This window comes from Haliotis cracherodii, unplaced genomic scaffold, assembly GCF_022045235.1.
Source record: "Haliotis cracherodii isolate W230 unplaced genomic scaffold, xgHalCrac1.p SCAF_9, whole genome shotgun sequence".
NCBI lineage: Eukaryota > Metazoa > Mollusca > Gastropoda > Lepetellida > Haliotidae > Haliotis > Haliotis cracherodii.
The window spans coordinates 3,367,333-3,387,600 of record NW_027266343.1 but is presented as its reverse complement, the minus strand read 5'-3'; the positions used below and the strand labels follow the sequence as shown (position 1 = coordinate 3,387,600).

Sequence of the window (20,268 nt, the reverse complement as noted above, 5' to 3'; positions counted from 1 at the left end):
AGGAAAGTTTTTTATCATTTGATCAATGGCCTTGTTATAAAAATATAATGTTTAATGTGGGCTTGATGTGTCAAGAGTGGAAACAAGACTTTGATAAAAAGACAAGTGGACGCTCTTGCCTCGGGAAGATGGCTTATATAACATACACGTGACTGAAATATTTCTCTGTTCACCCAGCATTGAATGGGTACCTGTAAGGATGAGATGATAATGTGAGCATGAACCTTCTAGAGCCACAGTAAGCTGCTTGGATTGTATACATGGTATACAAACTGAAAAATTACCTTCTACCTAATCATGCTAATGGTAAATGAGATCTGCAAGGAAATATCACTCTAACTTCCTGAATGTGTTTCGTCTCGGGCTAGTGGACTTACGTTCATTTCGAACCCATGTACATTCCTCAAGGAGATGGAAAGAAATTTGTCTGCACACTGATTCATTGACGAGGTAATATTGTAGTGTTTTGAGCATGCTTCAAAAGGAAGGATATGGCTCAAGAGTCATGTAATATATACACATTGTTATTTAATATTATTATTGTAACCTAACCTGTGAGATCTGTGATGTGTTATTGTTCATGCTATCAATCACTGGTTTGTCTGACCTAGATCCAGCAAGGTTGCTGTGAACAACTATTGAACAGCTGGGATATTGCTGTCTACTGTGTAAAACTATTCACTCATTCACTTCCACAGGGACAAATGGACATGTTGGCAACAGCATATTGCCATCTTGTAAGCACATAGTGAACTGAGCATGGTGTTGTGATTTATTGTGAGAAATTAGTATTAACAGTGATTTATCTAGACCTCCTCAGCATTGTTCAGAGGCAAATATTCAGCCCCAAATCTGCTGCAAAGAGGAGTATTATTTCCCAAATCATGGCTATACAATATTTAACCCAATCATCATGCTATTTCAGTCATATCTAATGTCATCAATGGTTATGGTTTTGTAGACTTGCATTTCACTGATAACAGAACCAATAAAGAGTCATTAATGCCTAGTTTTGCATTGTTGCATTGATTGCAATATTTAAGTACAATGGTGAAAATACCTCTGAAATTTAGAAAATTACTGAACAAATCACAAATTTTAACCAAAATAACAATTTTTACCCCCTATTTGCCAGCCAGAGGCACTTTGTTTGGAATTCTAGTTAAATTTATGATTATTCATGAGGTTTGTTTTTTGTTCCAGCATATGCCTCAAAAACATGTCCCACTTGTCACTATAACAGTATAAGGACCTAGTCTGAGCTGTCGCACCCGTCCAGATGTCCCGACGAATCTCTGTGGTCTTAGAGGGTAGATGGTCAGATGATAGCCACTCCCAACGTGGACGCTACATGTCGTCCTATCTCCGCCTCCCTGGCTCCGATCAGGAGTTTGACCTTGTACAACTGGACCACTGCTACTCCAAGCCATGGAGTGCCCATCCAGATGCCAGCAACGCCCGACCCATGCGGACACTCTTCATGGCCAAGTTCCCTCGCAGCCATGGATCTGAAGGAACTGGGTGAGTTCCAATTTGTTCGATTTGGCACTGTTTCTTTTTATCTCAGACTAGAAGGTAGATGTTATGGCATTAGAACAAGACATCATGATACATAGTATCAGCATGATCAGCTCATCTAGATAAAACGGCTGTGTTTGCCACAGTCAAGATTTGGTGAAAAATGGATGGGATTTTAAGCCCAGAAATATGAAAATGTCACTGTGTATGGTTATAGTTACACTGTTAACTTGAATTAGCACCAGTAAATATTGGAAGAATGTATGACAGACATATGTTGGGTAAATGTGCCCCCGACTTGTTATGTCATTGTTGCATCCAAGGGGGGGTGGTCAGGAGTGTTAGCTCGTCACGCCGATGACCTGTATTCGATTCCCGGCATGGGTACAATGTGTGAAGCCCATTTCTGGTGTCTCCCGCTGTGATATTGCTGGAATATTGCTAAAACCGGCTTAAAACCAAAACTCACTCACTCACCCATTCAAGTGGACTCATGTTCGGGACATTTCACACAAGCCACGGCTCGACTTCAGGAACTGGATTTAACTTGCACCAGGTGCAGGTTGACATGACAGCCTAGTTGCACCTGACGAAACCAGGTTGCACCCTGGTCGCATAAATTTATCCAAGTTGAAATATTGACACGTCTTCTGCCAGTGTTGGTAAATTAGTGGCGTATTGCTGTGAAACGTTACAGAAACATGTACACATTATCTTTAAGTGTCCACAGTTTGATAACGTCAAGCCCAACTCAAAACACTAAGATAAGTGATGCACTGTGGTAAATGTAGCTGAGAGGTATTGTGTTCATTTTTGATGTTGTGAGAACAATTTAGGATTAGTCAGACACATAGTACTTTTTTTTACATGCACATGGTGCATATGACATAAACATGAGGTTGCATTTTTCAATAACAGGTTGCACTGGTGCCTGTTTTATACAGCTGAATCAAGCCCTGCACGCTGGGGGGCTAGAACACATCCCCATGCAGGGATCAACTTGTGTTTTCTTTCAAGTGTGTCACAGGACACGCACAAATATGTTTAGGTGTGCTTTTGAAATTTGACTGTGCCAAATAAGAAGAATACTTTTCATCCATCTACGGTTCTACCTTGTGTTAGGTACCGGTATTTCCGGTGTTACATGCTCACGGTAGTGTCTTTGCGTTGGGGAAAAAAAACGGTCAAAACTCATTATGGTGTGTATAATGCACACCCCCTTCTACACAGCTGTGTTTTTTTTGGGGAAAAGTATGCACTATACTCAAGAAAATAAGGTAATAAGCAGTTGTAATTGAAAAAGTTTGCCCCCTTCCATTTCAATGAAGTTGACCGTTCCCTTTTCAACATGTTCAGTGTTTGATATTTGGGGGATCTTCCCGAGGCAAGAGAGTTAAGTGACTATAAAAGTCCAGTTTCCACCCTTGCCGAACCAGGCTGGGATTATGGAGTTACATTTTGGCTGGACTAACGAGTCTATGCATAGTCCAATCAAAATCGCACACCGAAATCGAAATCCGGTTCCTAAACTGTCATGCAGAGTTCGTTGTCATTGTCAACAGATATTTTCCAAATCTTTTCAAGTTTTTAATCAAGGTGCTCACGTTATTTAATGTATTTTGTGAAGTAAGAATCGTTTTATCACAAAATAGATCTTGATGGTCGATCAGATCATCTTGACTGGGCGCCACCATTTTGTTTGAAACAAATGCATGTGATACGTAAAGTGTAAAGTCAGTTAACGCTCTTGCTTGGGAAGATGATTGGGGGGGTGCTTGAGGTTTGCTCCTATAGTATTAGAACCTACAGACCCCTAACTTTTAACGTAAGGCTGCTGGATTGATATTAGGCCATGTTATTGTGAGTTGAACGGCCCTTGATTTTTGTGGGCACAGAGAGGACAGCCTGCCACTGGATGTCGTGAGTCTGCCCTCCACGCCCACCCTGCCGTACGACCTGACCAAGGCTCGCAGTCTCATGAGTGAGTGTGAGAGACACGTCAGCTTTGCTCGAGTTGAGGAGGGGACGGACGACTGGGAAGAACAAATTGTCAGGTAAGTGACACTCAACAGAATCTGGTGCACATATACTCAATAGATTTTCACTGATTTTGAGAATTTGATGGTGCAATAACAGTGATAGAACAGTGTTCACTAACAGACTCATTTTTGTCATGATTTGAATGGTTTTCATGGTGCAGCCTGTACTTGCAAAAGTATGTTTGTACTATGGTTTAGCTCACCTGAACTGAAGGTACAGTGAACTACAATTATAACAAACTCAAAGGGACCACTAATTTTAGTTCGTAATAACTGTATTTCGTTATAAGCATATATACAGCATATATACAACAAATGGCCGGGACTAAAAAATAAGTTTGTTATGTCGGTCAGTTCGTTATAAGCGTGTTTGTTATAAACGTAGTTTACTGTATGTGTAAGTCAATGTCTGTGCATGTATCTGTTGTGGTGGAACTTTGGGTGTTTCCCTGTTTACCCTAGCATCATGTCCTTGTGTCTGATATTGCAAATAGTCCACAAGAACTCAGGTGAGCTACAGAGCCTTTTGATGGTTACAAGGACAGTTGCCATTAAAGGTTTACAATTAAACAATAAGGCTGAAATTATTTTCTGATTGTGTTCTGAATGTTTTTGGTATGATTATTGAACTGAAATTTGTTGCATCAATTAATCGAATGTTTTCATTTCATGTGGCTGTGGTATTCAGGACTGGCTGGGCTATGCAACAGAATCGTCTTTTTAACAAAGTGATGAAAGCTCTACAAGCAGACCGACTAGCTCGACTCAGTTGTGAGGGGGTAGGTACACAGTGACCAATCCATTGGCTTCATCACTCGATGCATGTCATCGATCCTAATTGCATGGATCAATGCCCATGATGTCAATCACTGGATTGTCTGGTCCAGACTCGTTTATTTAGACAGCCGTCATATAGCTGGAATTTTGTATAGTGCAATGTTAAACAACCAACAAATCATTCACTTAAGAGGGCAGTGGGTAGGCCAAGTGGTTAAAGTGTTCAGTCGTCATACCAAAGGCCCATGTTTGATTCTCAACTTGATAAAATGTGTGATTCTGGTTTGATAGCTTGGAATTTTAGATATAATGGCATAAAATCATACTCTCCCTCACTCACTCACTCACACACCACCCATCAAGTGGAAGGGAAAACACTGGTCTACTTATTTCCTGACCTTTCTGTGGTTTTACCAGAATCCAGGGTAGAATAGGTCCTCAGCAACCCATTATTGCAGTAAACAATTTTACCGGAAACAGAATATGGCATCCTATATGCATACAAACTGTAAACGGACACAAATAATTAATATTGCGAGTTTTGAGCTAAACAACAAAATGTCTGTCTTGTTTGAATTATTTAATTGAATAATACTACAGATTGTGTGTTACATATAACTAACATTTCTATTCTGCAAGTTAATACACTCATGTTGAGGGTGTCAGTGGTGTCTTGAATAGGATTGACATGATCCCCAAGAGGCATACGGCTTCTAAACATGTCCAATGATGTAACAGGAGTAACATTTTTGGGAACATTTTTTTGTTGAAATGCCAACTAAAATTTGCTGTCTGCCGTAAAGGTATGCAACTTACACCTAATAAGTATATTATATGTCATGTTACTCTATGTAAAACTATGTAACATCATATACTGATTTGAATAAAAAATATTTTAAAAAAAACCCCAAAACCTAAACATTTTTGGAAATCCTGTGAAGAGTGCCATGTGTTACCAGCCTGGGACCCCCATGCTCATGCCTTAGACCCCAAACATTGTGGCTGTGAGTCCTCTGGGCTTGAAAATAGATAGAACCACGTAAATCCCTGCCTTTCCCTGTATTATTGATATGGACCGACTGTTTGATATTATGGGGTGGGGATTTGTAATGCATGTTAAGTGGTTGGTACCATAATGATTTCTTGTAATCATTGTCTTGAATCTGTCTCAGTGTATAAAGAATTTCAACTGAGTGTTTTTTTAATATAAAATATACTCACACCCAAAAGAAACGTAAAACATGTAAAGTAAGTATGTTAAAGAGATGTTTCCAGTGTGTATCACTTAAAGACAAAACTAACAATCTGTCAAATGTTACCACAGTGTCTTTATTCTCATCACGATATGCTGCATGTGATTTGTAAACTTTACACTTTCATCCTGCACAGGGGGGCACGGGTGGCCCAGTTGTCTAAGGCGCCGCGATTTGCTGTGCAGAGTTGCGTCCCTTAGGCATGCCAGAAACCTATGAATCCCGGTTTGCCCCGATTATGTTTCTAGGTTTGTCAGCACCATACCCGTGCTTGTTGGTTTCACCGAAGTGGTAAACGTCTGAGACCTGCATCACTTCGGGCTTTCCTCCCACATTAAGCTGACACGCCGTGATATAACTGGAATACTGTTTAAAGCGGCGTTAAACCCCTCACTCACTCACTCACTCACTCACTCACTCACTCACTCATCCTGCACAAGACAAATGGTGCATCTCGCGTCATAGGTCTGTGATGTCAGTTGTGATGCGTTCATGAGCGACGGTTCACACAAGATACCAGGATGGTCGTTTGTGCGTCGAACCAATTATTATCTCTTGAATATGAGTGCTTCTTCATTTATTAACCAGCATGTATGTAATCGCGTTTATTTGGCCAGTGAGTATATATTAACACGAGTCAATAAAAGTTTTAAAAAACTTTGAGGCTTGCAGAATAGTTTCAAACTTTTATTGATGAGTGTTGATATGTATATGAAACAACATGAGGATGAGATTCTATTTTTTATCCAGAATCATTCTTCCTACTTTTTGTTTGGAAATAGAGAATCTCACCCGAGTGTCTTGATGTCATATGTGGTAAGCTATACGAAGCTTGGTTCTTGTTGCAGCTTGACACAGAGCCGATTCAGAGGAGGGTGCACATTGACAAGACAGCCAAGCGCGTGAGACAAGCTCTAGCCAGTGTAGGATGGGTAGGACATGCATGCATTCATAGTGCTTGTAATCTGTGGTCTTGAAAGACGCAGTTGATGTGCACAGTTGCACCCCTAAGCCATCTGCTGATTGTAGGTATCCAAAATTTGCTTTGATTATGGAAGATGTTCCTTGATGAGTATCATTGGTTTGTCAGCATTAAATTGGAATATGTCTATGGCCTACGTCACTTCAGGATTTTGGACTTTCCCCAAATGTAATGTATTGGTGAACTACAGTTGAAAGCATTGTTAAAGTCATCTGTTATAGGCTACTGTTATATATGCTTTTTTTTTTACACTGGGATAATAGTTTATTTATTTTTTATAAATTTAAGGTTATATTATCATGATAATGGTATATTATGGAGTATGTGTGGTTTGGTAGCTTTTCATTAAATGAAAAATAGATTAGACACAAGGCCAATATGGACAAACCTATGTTGTCAGAAATTTATCTTGACCTGCTCAGAGGTGGATAATGAGGCCCAAGCACATGTTAAAATGACCCGTGAAGATCCGGGGTAGAATAGGCCTTCAGCAACCCATTTTTGCTGTAAAAGTTGACTATGCTTGTCATAAAAGACGACTAACAGGATCGGGTGGTCAAACTCACTGACTTGGTTGATGCATGTGATCGTATCCCAATTGCATGGCTTGATGCTCATGATATCAGTCACTGGATTGTCTGGTCTTGACTCGATTATTTACAGACCGCCATCATATAGCTGGAATATTGCTGAGTGTGGCGTTAAACAACAAACAAGCATGTATAAATATCAGTAAAAATTCCCAAATTGGAGTTACAAATTTCCCGATTGATGTTAGTATGGTTATTATTGTGATATGTTATGACTTGTATACCACTGTTAACAGGACCCATACATAGGAAGAGGCTGTCATGCTTAGTGTGTATTATTGTATCAGATGGGGGCATGTGTTGGCCAGTTGTTCATGATGCTGCAATTCGCTCTGCAGAGTTGTGTCCCTTGGTCGTGCCAGAAACCTATGATCATGGGTTCAAATCCTTGTTTGCTCTGATTATGTTTCTAGGTCAGTCAGCACCATACATGGGTTTCACCAAAGTGGTAAAAGTCCTTCACCACTTCGGGCTTTCCTCCCACATGAAGCTGACACGCTGTGATGTGCCATATTTTCTTGAGTATGGTGCGCACCCAAGTATAATGCATACACCCCTCTATCGGATTCAGTATTTTGGATAAAAAAATTAATTCAAATATTATGTGCTGAAAACAATTACACCCCTTCAGACGGTAAACGAACGAGAGATAAACTATGAAATTTGAAATTTGAGATAAAAAAAGACCAAACATGTTGATTTACCATTTAAATTGTATTTTTTGTTCTGCTAGGCATTGTTTTTCATGCTGGGATTAAGATTACCTTGTGTATTTTCTCGTAAACTAAGCCAGAAACAGCAATCAGCTGTACACGTTGTCTTGAAATCTACTGTGAATAGTGATTCAGTTAAAACTTACCCAATGACAAACTTTAAAGGATTTTGATGCAAGGATCAGGAAAAATTGTATCTGAAATTATTTTTTATCATGAATAATATATTTCAATATCATGTTATTTTAGTTGCAGCTTTTACTAAATAAATTAAATAATGATAACCCTAAGTATAGCACTTCGGTGCAGCTGATCACTGTTGTGGGTTATTTTTGTTCACATGGAACAATTTGACTGTTGAGGCTCCCGCGCACATGATTGTGCGAACTGCATGTTAACATAGAATCGTCAAACTACAACAAATATGACTTTTAACGAGTCAAAGTATGGCATTTATGATATATGTATCCATTCTCTGTCAACTAGAGTTCGTTTCAAGGTGTCAATAGTGGTAATCTGGCCATGGTTGTTGTTAATAATGGTGAGTTGTGCGATCTTCCTATCGCTTCAAACACGATTTCGCTGAAATTAATTAAAACAATATTAAAAGGAGTTTTCAATGATATTAATGAAATAAGTTACAAACATAAGTCTAGACATACAATGAACACTTTTTATAACCAGACAGTGTAATTACAAGATTTTATTGTGTACTCCAGTACGAATTTGTTGACATGGTATTTCCGGTGTTGCGTGGTCACGGTTATGTCTTTGCGTTGGGGGAAAAACCATCAAAACTCATTATGGCGTGTATAATGCTCACCCCTTTCTACACAGCTGTATTTTTTTGTGTGGAAAAGTGTGCACTATACTCAAGAAAATATGGTAACTGGAATACTGTTCAAAGGGCATTATATTCAGCCAACTCACTCACTATTGCATCAAATGCAGTGATAAAATACCTCTGATTTTACTCTTTGTTGGACTCCTAGATAAAGCCCTGTGTTTTCTCTCAGCATTGCAACGCGTTGACTGACTACAATGGGTATCTGTGTTACAGGACATGAAGCTGGCCCAGTGGCTGCACATCACCTTGTTTGAGAATCTCAGTCTGTCCCTCCTCTCTGCCTACCTGGATGTACTGCAGACCCTCAAAGCTAAGGTAGGATGGCTGGAACATGTGCTGATTCGGAGCTTGTTGTAACAGGCGACTAAAGTGAGGATCTGGTAGTCACGGTATTTCACTGATACGGCTGAGACATTGTGCTCCGATGACAGGCATTGTTGATCATGCTGTAAACCATTGGTTTGCCTAGCCCAGACTTGATTATGGTACATGTCACTCACAGACATATAGCTGGATTGTGTTGACTTAGGTGAATCAACATTCACTCTCTCACTTGATGACCGCCTCCGTGGTCTAGTGGTAGAGCGTCCTCCTGGAGAGCGGAAGGTCCGAGGTTCAATCCCCGGCCGCGTCGTACCAAAAGACGTTAAAAGATGGTACTTGTTGTTACCCTGTCTGGCGCTTGGCATTAACGGGTTAAAGCAAGGACTGGTAGGCTCTGAGTCAGTATACTGTGTCTGAGTGGGGTATTCATGTTAAACTGCAGCATGGTATCAGTGGGCTGGCACAATAAATCGGCATCAGTCCGGTCTAGTACAAGCAGACACACACACAGACACACACAGACACACACACACACACACACACACACACACACACACACACACACACACACACACACACACACACACACACACACACACACACACACATTGCTATATAAGTGCAATAATCTTGGAGGCGACATTAAACCCAATTTCACCTCACCTCTCACTTGATAATTTGAAGGAATAAATGCAACATTTCCTGCTCGAACATTGACATCTCCGGTGTTGCCGAGGGTTAAGTTCTTTGAAATATTCACTTGTATCGTAAATTGAATTGTTCCTGAAAGGGTAAATTGGATAATGTGTCTGTATTAAGCTGTTTCTGTGTATTCATGTAAAGGTGTGCCAGTATTGTCCTGACACATTTTATTATGATCTCTAGGTGCCCTCCCTTGTGGACCGCATGATGGTGGCGACAGCGAGTCGGACTCCGCCCGTCACATCCGAGGCCCTCAACCTGCTGCTAAAGAGGCCCTGGGACCCAGTTCACAACACACTGTCACAGCAGAAGCCAGTCAGTATTCTATACTCTTTTGTGGAGTGTATGCTAGTTTTTTATAAACAGAAACCTAATGAAAGAAAAGTATGGCTTTCTCCATCCTCCAGGTTTTGTAAGCTTTTACCTCTAGGACCTCCTCCGTGGTCTTTAGATTGACACGTTAGTCTTCTTTGAAGCAATGATACCTGATAGTAAATACCAAGATGACAACAGTTAGTGGTGGCTTTTGCTGACATTCAGGGAGCAGGGTTGGCCAAGCGGTTCAAGGTGCAGCAATTCCCTGTGTAGAGTTGTGACCCTTGGCCATACTAGGATCAGCTGATAGTGGGTTTTTGAACCCCAGGTTTACCATGTTCACCCCAAATACAATCCTTGCTTTGCCAGCCCCATACCTGCACTCAAGGGTTTCACAACGGTGGTAAATGTCTAAGACTGGCATCACTCAAAGCTTCTCTACCACATTGTACGGACATGACATGGTATGACTGTTATACTGTTCCATAGCTACCAACTGTCCAGAACCTGTATTTGTTACGAATTTGCAATTAAATTACAAAAACATGATTTCTTCCTCAAACATTTTCATACACACAGATAAACATGCTAAAGAGATGGTAATTATTTAGCCTTACACCGTCTGCTATGAGTGCATCTTGTTTATTGACTGGTATGAAGTCTGTATATTGTGTTGCAATTGTCCAATCGAGACACTCCACTTGCATTATCAGAAGTTGCTGTAGTTGAAAAAGGAACTTAACAGTAAAAATTATCAACTGAGTTTCGGAATGATATGACTCACATGGCTGTAGTGTAGACAATTCGTATCATCAGGCTTTGGTGTCCCGACCAGACTATCGTAACAAAATACTTACTGTAATTTGGTGAAGTTGGCAGCATTTAACCTGATCAGGTGAGCTAAATTTTACATGAGTGTTCGTGTCATACTATGTTTACAACACGAGACTTAAATACCAGAATTTAGGCATGAGTGTCGTAAACATAGTATGACATGGACACAAACAAAATGTTCTATTTATTACCGAAGAAGATGTCTACATACAGAGAGTGTTTACGTATATTGACAGCAAGTCGCAACAGTGACGGAACCACATTTTGTTGAATGACATCAACAATCTTCAGCTATGATGTCGTTTCTAGTGTGACATCAGTCCTACCTCGCGTCACAATAAGATTCGAATGACGTCAACAATGCGGTCCGGATGACGGACACAATACACTGTTGTCTCGTGAAGTGATATGACTCTAAGGCTCATGTGATTTTTATGAACCCCGATATGTTTGCTCTCGTAGGTAATAGTTATGTATGTTATGCATTATGTGACGATTTCACAATGACAAATCATATCCTCACAGAAGAAGTTGCCTGGCAACCCGCTCCTCCTGATAGCCCCCAGTGGCCCCATCCACTCCAGTATCGCATATTCCAAGAGGAGCAAGTTCTGGAACACCCAGCTGTCCAACCTGGGCAAAGTGATCCCCGTCACCATGCACACCGTCAACGGTGGCAGCGGAGTCGGCATTGCACAGTGCCTCGAACACATGATTGGAGCGGTCAGGACCAAGGTGCTGGAGGTGAGTAATGAGGCATTTTATTTTTGATTTCTTGGTCCATGGATCAGCCGACCCATCACCATAACATGGATCAGCACGATTGTGAAAGCAAGAAACTGTTTCCCTGCCTGACACAGCCAATATATGCTCAATGCCTGCAAGTGTTTGCCCTCAAATACTGTTCAGGGGCACGGGTGGCCCAGTAGTCTAAGGCGCCGCAATTCGCTGTGCAGAGTTGCGTCTCTTGGGCACACCAGAAACCAATGATTGTGGGTTCGAATCCCGGGTTTGCCATGATTATGTTTCTAAGTTTGTCAGCACCATACCAGTGAAAATTGAAGAATTTGAAATTGTTTTTAACTTCCCAGGGAGTAAAAGTATAATGAATACCCCCCAAAAAATTGGTTCCCAATGCAAATACTGAATGGCTTAAAAATATTCCTTGAGCCCTGATCTACATTTGAACTTGGAATTACTATGAATTTAGAGCTCTAGTTTTACTTTATGAAAATAGAAACCATGAAATGCTGACATGTGTTTTTGCTTGCTTTCAGTCAAAGAGTCATTCCCAGAACCGGCCCATCATTCTCATTGGATGGGATGTTGGAGCTCTTGTTGCTTGTCATGTGAGTTACAGATCTTTGTGAAAAGAATATTTCGGAACAATTATTGTGTGAAAAGTAACTTTGTAGACTTTTGTATCAGGATTGTCATAGTGATATTGGAAAGCAAGGTAATTGAATATCAGCTATTTTTGTGTGTGTCCTATAAGTGACTATGATCCACTTTCTTGTTGCAGGTTGCCTTGGTGGAGTTGGTGACGGCTGTGGTGTGTCTGGGGTTTCCCTTCACAGGCATCAGCGGAGGAAGAGGGGTGTGTATTCAGTTTGTAGTGGAGAAAGATGAGGTGTATTCAGTGTGTAGTAGAGAAAGATGAGATGTATTCAGTTTTTAGTGGAGAGAGATAAGGTTTATTCAGTTTATAGAGGAGGAAGTGGGGTGTATACAGTTTGTAGTGTAGGAAGAGGGGTGTATTCAGTTTGTAGTGGGGGAAGAGGGGTGTATACAGTTTGTAGTGGAGGAAGAGGGGTGTATTCAGTTAGTAGTGGAGGAAGAGGGTGTATACAGTTTGTAGTGGAGGAAGAAGGGTGTATACAGTTTGTAGTGGAAGAGGGGTGTATACAGTTAGTGGAGGAAGAGGGTGTATACAGTTTGTAGTGGAGGAAGAGTGGTGTATACAGTTTGTAGTGGAAGAAGAGGGGTGTATACAGTTTGTAGTGGAGGAAGAGGGGTGTATACAGTTTGTAGTGGAGGAAGAGGGGTGTATACAGTTTGTAGTGGAGGAAGAGGGGTGTATGAGGTTTGTAGTGGAAGAAGAGGGGTGTATACAGTTTGTAGTGGAGGAAGAGGGGTGTATACAGTTTGTAGTGGAGGAAGAGGGGTGTATACAGTTTGTAGTGGAGGAAGAGGGGTGTATGCAGTTTGTAGTGGAGGAAGTGGGGTGTATACAGTTTGTAGTGGAGGAAGAGGGGTGTATACAGTTTGTAGTGGAGGAAGAGGGGTGTATACAGTTTGTAGTGGAGGAAGAGGGGTGTATACAGTTTGTAGTTGAGGAAGAGGGGTGTATACAGTTAGTGGAGAAGGGGTGTATACAGTTTGTAGTGGAGGAAGAGGGGTGTATACAGTTTGTAGTGGAGAGAGAGGGGTGTATACAGTTTGTAGTGGAGGAAGAGGGGTGTATACAGTTTGTAGTGGAGGAAGAGGGGTGTATGCAGTTTGTAGTGGAGGAAGAGGGGTGTATGCAGTTTGTAGTGGAGGAAGAGGGGTGTATACAGTTAGTGGAGAAGGGGGTGTATACAGTTTGTAGTGGAAGAAGAGGGGTGTATACAGTTTGTAGTGGAGGAAGAGGGGTGTATACAGTTTGTAGTTGAGGAAGAGGGGTGTATACAGTTTGTAGTGGAGGAAGAGGGTTGTATACAGTTTGTAGTGGAGGAAGAGGGGTGTATACAGTTAGTGGAGAAGGGGTGTATACAGTTTGTAGTGGAGGAAGAGGGGTGTATACAGTTTGTAGTGGAGAGAGAGGGGTGTATACAGTTTGTAGTGGAGGAAGAGGGGTGTATGCAGTTAGTGGAGAAGGGGTGTATACAGTTTGTAGTTGAGGAAGAGGGGTGTATACAGTTTGTAGTGGAGGAAGAGGGGTGTATACAGTTTGTAGTGGAAGAGGGGTGTATACAGTTAGTGGAGAAGGGGGTGTATACAGTTTGTAGTGGAAGAAGAGGGGTGTATGCAGTTTGTAGTGGAGGAAGAGGGGTGTATACAGTTTGTAGTGGAAGAGGGGTGTATACAGTTAGTGGAGAAGGGGGTGTATACAGTTTGTAGTGGAGGAAGAGGGGTGTATGCAGTTTGTAGTGGAGGAAGAGGGGTGTATACAGTTTGTAGTGGAGGAAGAGGGGTGTATGCAGTTTGTAGTGGAGGAAGAGGGGTGTATGCAGTTTGTAGTGGAGGAAGAGGGGTGTATACAGTTAGTGGAGAAGGGGGTGTATACAGTTTGTAGTGGAAGAAGAGGGGTGTATACAGTTTGTAGTGGAGGAAGAGGGGTGTATACAGTTTGTAGTGGAGGAAGTGGGGTGTATACAGTTAGTGGAGAAGGGGTGTATACAGTTTGTAGTGGAGGAAGAGGGGCATATACAGTTTGTAGTGGAAGAAGAGGGGTGTATGCAGTTTGTAGTGGAGGAAGAGGGGTGTATACAGTTAGTGGAAAAGGGGTGTATACAGTTTGTAGTGGAAGAAGAGGGGTGTATACAGTTTGTAGTGGAGGAAGAGGGGTGTATTCAGTTAGTAGTGGAGGAAGAGGGTGTATACAGTTTGTAGTGGAGGAAGAGGGGTGTATACAGTTTGTAGTGCAGTTGGTTGGGGAAGAATGTGGTTCCTGCATATTGGAATTCCATGGTCTATTGATCATCATTGAGAAGGAAGAACTGATAAAACTGTTTTAATCAGTTGTTTAATCAGATGTTGTTAGTGTGATTTGAAACTTCTGATTGACCAGCCCGAAGCAAGTTTCTTCCAAAGTCTTGGTAGTGTTAGTGATGGCTTATAGTCTCCATGTTGTGTCTCCTGCAGGACGTGGAGGACCCCCTCCTGGACAGCAAGACTCCCACACTGTTTGTGGTCGGCCAGCACTCCAGCGTGTGTGAGATTGACGACATTGAGGACCTACGGGAGAAGATGAAGGCAGAAAATGGCCTCCTTATGGTGGGTGGGGCCGACAATCAGCTCCGTGTCAGCCGGGCCAAGAAGAAGCAGGAGTGTGTGACACAGGTGATGGTGGACAGGTGTATTCTGGTGAGTGTGACACAGGTGTATTCTGGTGAGTGTGACACAGGTGTATTCTGGTGAGTGTGACACAGGTGTATTCTGGTGAGTGTGACACAGGTGTATTCTGGTGAGTGTGACACAGGTATATTCTGGTGAGTGTGACACAGGTATATTCTGGTGAGTGTGACACAGGTTTTATATTCTGGTTAGTGTCTGACACAGGTGATGGCGGGCAGGTGTATTTTGGTGAGTGTGACAAACAGGTGTATTCTGGTTAGTGTCTGACACAGGTAATGGTGGGCAGGTGTATTCTTGTTAGTGTCTGACACAGGTAATGGTGGGCAGGTGTATTCTGGTTAGTGTCTGACACAGGTGATGATGGACAGGTGTATTCTGTTGAGTGTGACACAGGTGTATTCTGGTTAGTGTCTGACACAGGTGTATTCTGGTTAGTGTCTGACACAGGTGATGGTGGGCAGGTGTATTCTGGTGAGTGTGACAAACAGGTGTATTTTGGTTTGTGTCTGACACAGGTAATGGGGGGCAGGTGTATTCTGGTTGGTGTCAGACACAGGTAATGGGGGGCAGGTGTATTCTGGTTGGTGTCAGACACAAGTGATGGTGGGCAGGTGTATTCTGGTTAGTTTCTGACACAGGTGATGGTGGACAGGTGTATTCTGGTTAGTGTCTGACACAGGTGATGGGGTGCAGGTGTATTCTGGTTAGTGTCAGACACAGGTGATGGTGGGCAGGTGTATTCTGGTTAGTGTCTGACACAGGTGATGGTGGACAGGTGTATTCTGGTTAGTGTCTGACACAGGTGATGGGGTGCAGGTGTATTCTGGTTAGTGTCTGACACAGGTGATGGGGTGCAGGTGTATTCTGGTTAGTGTCAGACACAGGTGATGGTGGGCAGGTGTATTCTGGTTAGTGTCTGACACAGGTGATGGGGGTCAGGTGTATTCTGGTGAATGGACACCCTGGAAGTGAGGTCTTTGAACAGGAAGTGTATTAACTTTCTTGTTAATTAGGCAGAAGACTCTCTGTTTTGACGGTACATTAGATACACGTTTTCCCAAACTGAAAGTGATATCATAACCTTCTTATTGAGGTGGTTAAGAGGCATGGGACTTCCACACATCAGCCAAATGCTAAACATGTACCTTCTGCTAAACATGTGCCTTCAGCTATTGTGTTTTTTTATTTGTAGATTTGTGTTTCTAAATCTGTCTTTGCAATATTAAACTGTTGACTTCATACCAAGGTGAACTAAAGTGAGTGAGTATGTTTTTACGCTGCTTTTAGCAATATTCCAGCAATATCACGGCGGGTGGATACCAGAAATGGGCTTAACACATTGTACCCATGTCAGGAATCGAACCTGCTTTTCGGCATGACGAGCGAACACTTTAACCACTAGGCTACCCGACCGCCCAAGATGAGCTAACGTGCCATGGCACTATTTTTGCATGTAATTCAAACACACTTCAAGTTCCAATCTTTGCTATAGGATGAGATTTGTGAGTTCCTGGGAGGAATCTTGTCGCAGTCTGCCACAGCACTAGAAGGCTTGGACCAGTCTATTGATGTCGACCTCCGCAACAAGAAAAAGAGGCGGGTGTCCCGCGAGATCACACAGACAATTGCCGAGTCACCTTTCACTGTGGTGAGTATGAGTAAGGCAAGGGAATTGATTTTCCTGTTAGCAAACTACTCTTAACTTCATCGGTATTCCAGAAGTGTGGCTTTGTTTCTAAATGATCTCTAAAAAAATAATTATAAATTTTAAACTTAAAGTTAAATGTCACAGGCAAAATTGTATATATATTTTTACCAAAGGCTCTAAGAGATTTAATCTGTAAACCCAATGATAAAAGAGGAAAGACCTTATGACACATTGACACTTTGTAAATTGCAGTCATCAAGAGGCAGAGGTCGCGGGATGAGACAGAGCTTTGCAGGTGTGACCTTGAGCTCTCAACTATCCCGTGCTGACGAGACCGATTTATCGGCAGATATGCCTATAACCACCATCAAACTCTCAAGTAAAAACATTAACTGTTCCAGAATTTATTGCACCTATTAGAATTTTATCAGCCTAAAGAGTAATATGATCTGTGAAGAATGTGATTTGAGTAAACTGTTCATTTTGCTTCATATAGAATATAAAAACAATATTTCTGTCCTCAGATCGCCGAGGCACACCCAAGAAACGTCAGGCAAGAAGTCCCATAACTAGTGTCCCAAGGAAGAAGATCTCCCTACCGACGTCGGTAGCAGGAAGCAATCTCCCATCCCCCAAACTGTCCAATAGAACAACTGGAAACATACCCCAGCCCCTCACCATACCAGGGGCCAGGGAGCTCTCGGGGCTGCTCCAGGGGGTGAAAGGGTCGGAAGAAAGCACCGTGCCCAAAAGCACCAGCATCACATCTGTCCCCCTGTCTCAGATCCTCACCTCAGCAGCCCTGGCCAGTCAGCGAACATCAGACAGCCCGTCAGGAGGAACACTGCTAGCCACTGCTGTGAAGAGTGACCCTGTCCCTGGGGAGAAGACAGCTGAGACAGTCCCCTTACAGCTGCAGACAGGGGCATCAGGGTCATCAGGCAACCACTCACAGATCCTTCTTAGAACCGGATCCAAGCCTTTCTCTATTCCTCTCTCCATGGCCCAGAAACTTGTGTCCGGGTCCCCTCTGGTTCACATCACCACTGCTGCCACAGCTTCAACACAGATACAGCAGCTGCTGTCCACTATAGGCAGGTCTGTGTCCTCGTCAGGGTCCGGGTCTAGTGGGCAGACGGCCATGATCATAACAAGTGCAGCCCCCAGCACAAGCCAGGCTTCTACCGTGGTCACACAAGCTGGGAACCTGGACAGACAGACATCTCCTGCCACGGCAAAGACGACGACCGTCGCTAGCGCTGTTCCCCCAGCCACAGGCACCCCATCTACCGACCAGGAGAAGGTGCAGGCGATACAGAGACTCCAGTTCCATGACTTCCCCCTCACCACTGCATCACTGTCATTGTCATCGGGGGCAATATCTGTGACTCAAGCTAAGATACTCTCAAGCTCTCAGTTAGATCTGGCAAGGTTACAGTCCATTTCTGAACCTGGTAAAGGTCCTGTACAAATTGCTGTCAGCAAGAGTCTTATCAGCCCAAATACACTAACAGTGTCTTTACCAAGTAGCTCCGTTACTAAAACAGTGTCTCATTCAACTTTGATTGCATCATTAACTTCCCCAGGTAAACCTGCACAATCAGTTCCATCTCCTCTCAGTGCTGGAAAACCGTCATCTGTGCTCCCATCATCAACCCGACCAGACAGACCTCCATCTGTAATGTCAACAGAGCCCCTGGGTAAGGTGTCATCTTTACTGGAGTCTAGTCCTGTCTTGTCCCCCTCAGCCCCCTCCCCGGGGCCAAGCTCCTCACCCCCATCCAGTGCTATTCCCAAGACAGTGGAGGCAGAGCTATCCCAGGACTTGTCTCCCACGAGTAAAACATCACCAAAGAGTGGACCCAAGGGTGTGACGGCCTCTTACAGTGCTACAGCTAAAACCGTCCTTCCAACAATAGCATCCACACGGACTAGACGGATCAGGACACCCAAGCAGTATGACTTGTGATGTGATGCTGAACAGGAACAGTGACGTTGTATTGCTTGGAATGATTTGCTTGGTTTTCAGGTGCATTTCATATTGTTTATGTGTTCAAGTACTCAGCACAGGTGCAATTGTCAATAAGTCATAAGGAATTGACAAGATATTGGCATTTATCTTACTTCACAATGGGAATGTTAGGACCAGCAACTACAACTGCTTCAGTCTGTGTCAAAAACTTTTGAGTCTACTAGCCTGAATTTGGCTACAAGCATCATTTTCTGTAGATTTTGATATGATAGTTAGACTATTGCTAGCTGTACTTACTGGAACGAACATCATTTTAATAGACTTGGACTTCGGACTAGTGGCAAAAGTCGCAGACTGCTGTTTAGCAGTGTATTGTACCCATGAAAACCTCAGCATGCCTAAGGAGGAAGTATGTTTAAAATCAACAACCTATTAAGTTTATACAGAGTTTTATTAATACCAGATAATGAGAATGATCTATAGGTAGAAAAAGGCCTAGAATGGAATTTTCATTTTCAGGTTTGTATCAATTGTACAGGATTCTTCCCACCCATTTTTTTGTGTACAGAGAATCATACGTGCATACCACATCTATCCACACCTGACAATTCTGTATATCTTGGAAGATAGAACCCTTTGTCCCATCAGTGGATAAATATACTGCTCAACTTTTGATAGGGATAATCAGATATAGGTTTTACTCTGCACAGCCAATTGCGGCGCCTTAGACAACTGGGCCACCCATGCCCCCATCAAAAGTGGAGATGTATTTTACCATGTATAAGATCTGTTCATGTTCATACCAGTTAGAATGTGTCCCCAGCAACCAATATTTTAAGAGCCAACTGAATGGATTGGTCTGACTGGGTGACTTAGTTCATTACATGTCAACATACCTTTATGACATGGGTTGTTGGTCATAATATCAATCACTGGTTTGTCTGGTCCTGACTTGATTATTTGCAAGTCGAAATCATATAGCTGGAATGTTGCTGATTGTGATGTTAAACACAAACATTGATGCCCGACATGTCGCCCTTCGGAGGGACATCATATAGCTGGAATGTTGCTGGTTATGATGTTAAACACAAACATTGATGCCTGATGTGTCGCCCTTTGGAGGGACATCATTATTTTGGTATTGTAGATTTGCTATTTTGGGGAAAACATTTTGTCTCCTTTTGTTGCTGTAATGATGAGTTGACAGGAAGTGATGACTATATAAAACTTCTTTACAGTCAACAAACCTAAATGGCTGACAAATGTGTTCAGTCAGAAAAAGAAATTCAGTGATATTTAATCATTAATATTGGGTTCAATTCAGTTCATATGATTATGATCAGGATTGTCAAGACTGCATTCATTTGCTCATATACTATGTATATGTGTATACATTGTTCATTTTCAAGAAATAAAAAAACATAACATCTTGTTATTTGTTTATTTAGCATCAGGCTGAATCAATGGAAGCAATTTGACTGGAGTCTAACATATCCATCGCCAATACTTTCACAGGTTTTCTACATCAAGGGGACCACCTTCATGGCCTAGTGGATCATGATCTACTTCTTGTCACCCGGTCTGAACTCATTGTTAACAAGGACTGGTTGGCTCTAAAGTACTCACGGAAATGAAAAAAAACTTGTTATTCTCAATTTAAAAATCGACACAAAGTGTTACGTAGCTGTAAATACG

At 42.3% G+C, this 20,268-nt stretch overlaps 1 protein-coding gene across 2 annotated transcripts; it reads left to right on the top strand.

Annotated features, from left to right (window-relative positions):
- The first annotated feature begins 1,148 nt into the window (after positions 1-1,148).
- LOC139452166 (KAT8 regulatory NSL complex subunit 3-like) lies at positions 1,149-19,124 on the top strand. Of its 2 annotated transcripts, none has more exons than XM_071233520.1 (13): positions 1,149-1,521; positions 3,414-3,572; positions 4,246-4,336; positions 6,436-6,519; positions 8,933-9,034; positions 9,929-10,060; positions 11,420-11,638; positions 12,172-12,243; positions 12,417-12,491; positions 14,741-14,962; positions 16,446-16,601; positions 16,854-16,896; positions 17,126-19,124. In XM_071233520.1, the coding sequence occupies exons 1-13, from the start codon at positions 1,280-1,282 to the stop codon at positions 18,568-18,570; spliced, it is 3,042 nt and encodes a 1,013-aa protein (XP_071089621.1). In that variant the 5' UTR covers positions 1,149-1,279; the 3' UTR covers positions 18,571-19,124. The 2 variants fall into 2 exon arrangements, with proteins under 2 accessions (XP_071089621.1, XP_071089620.1); XM_071233519.1 differs by having other exon boundaries at positions 16,854-16,980.
- Positions 19,125-20,268: the final 1,144 nt, after the last annotated feature.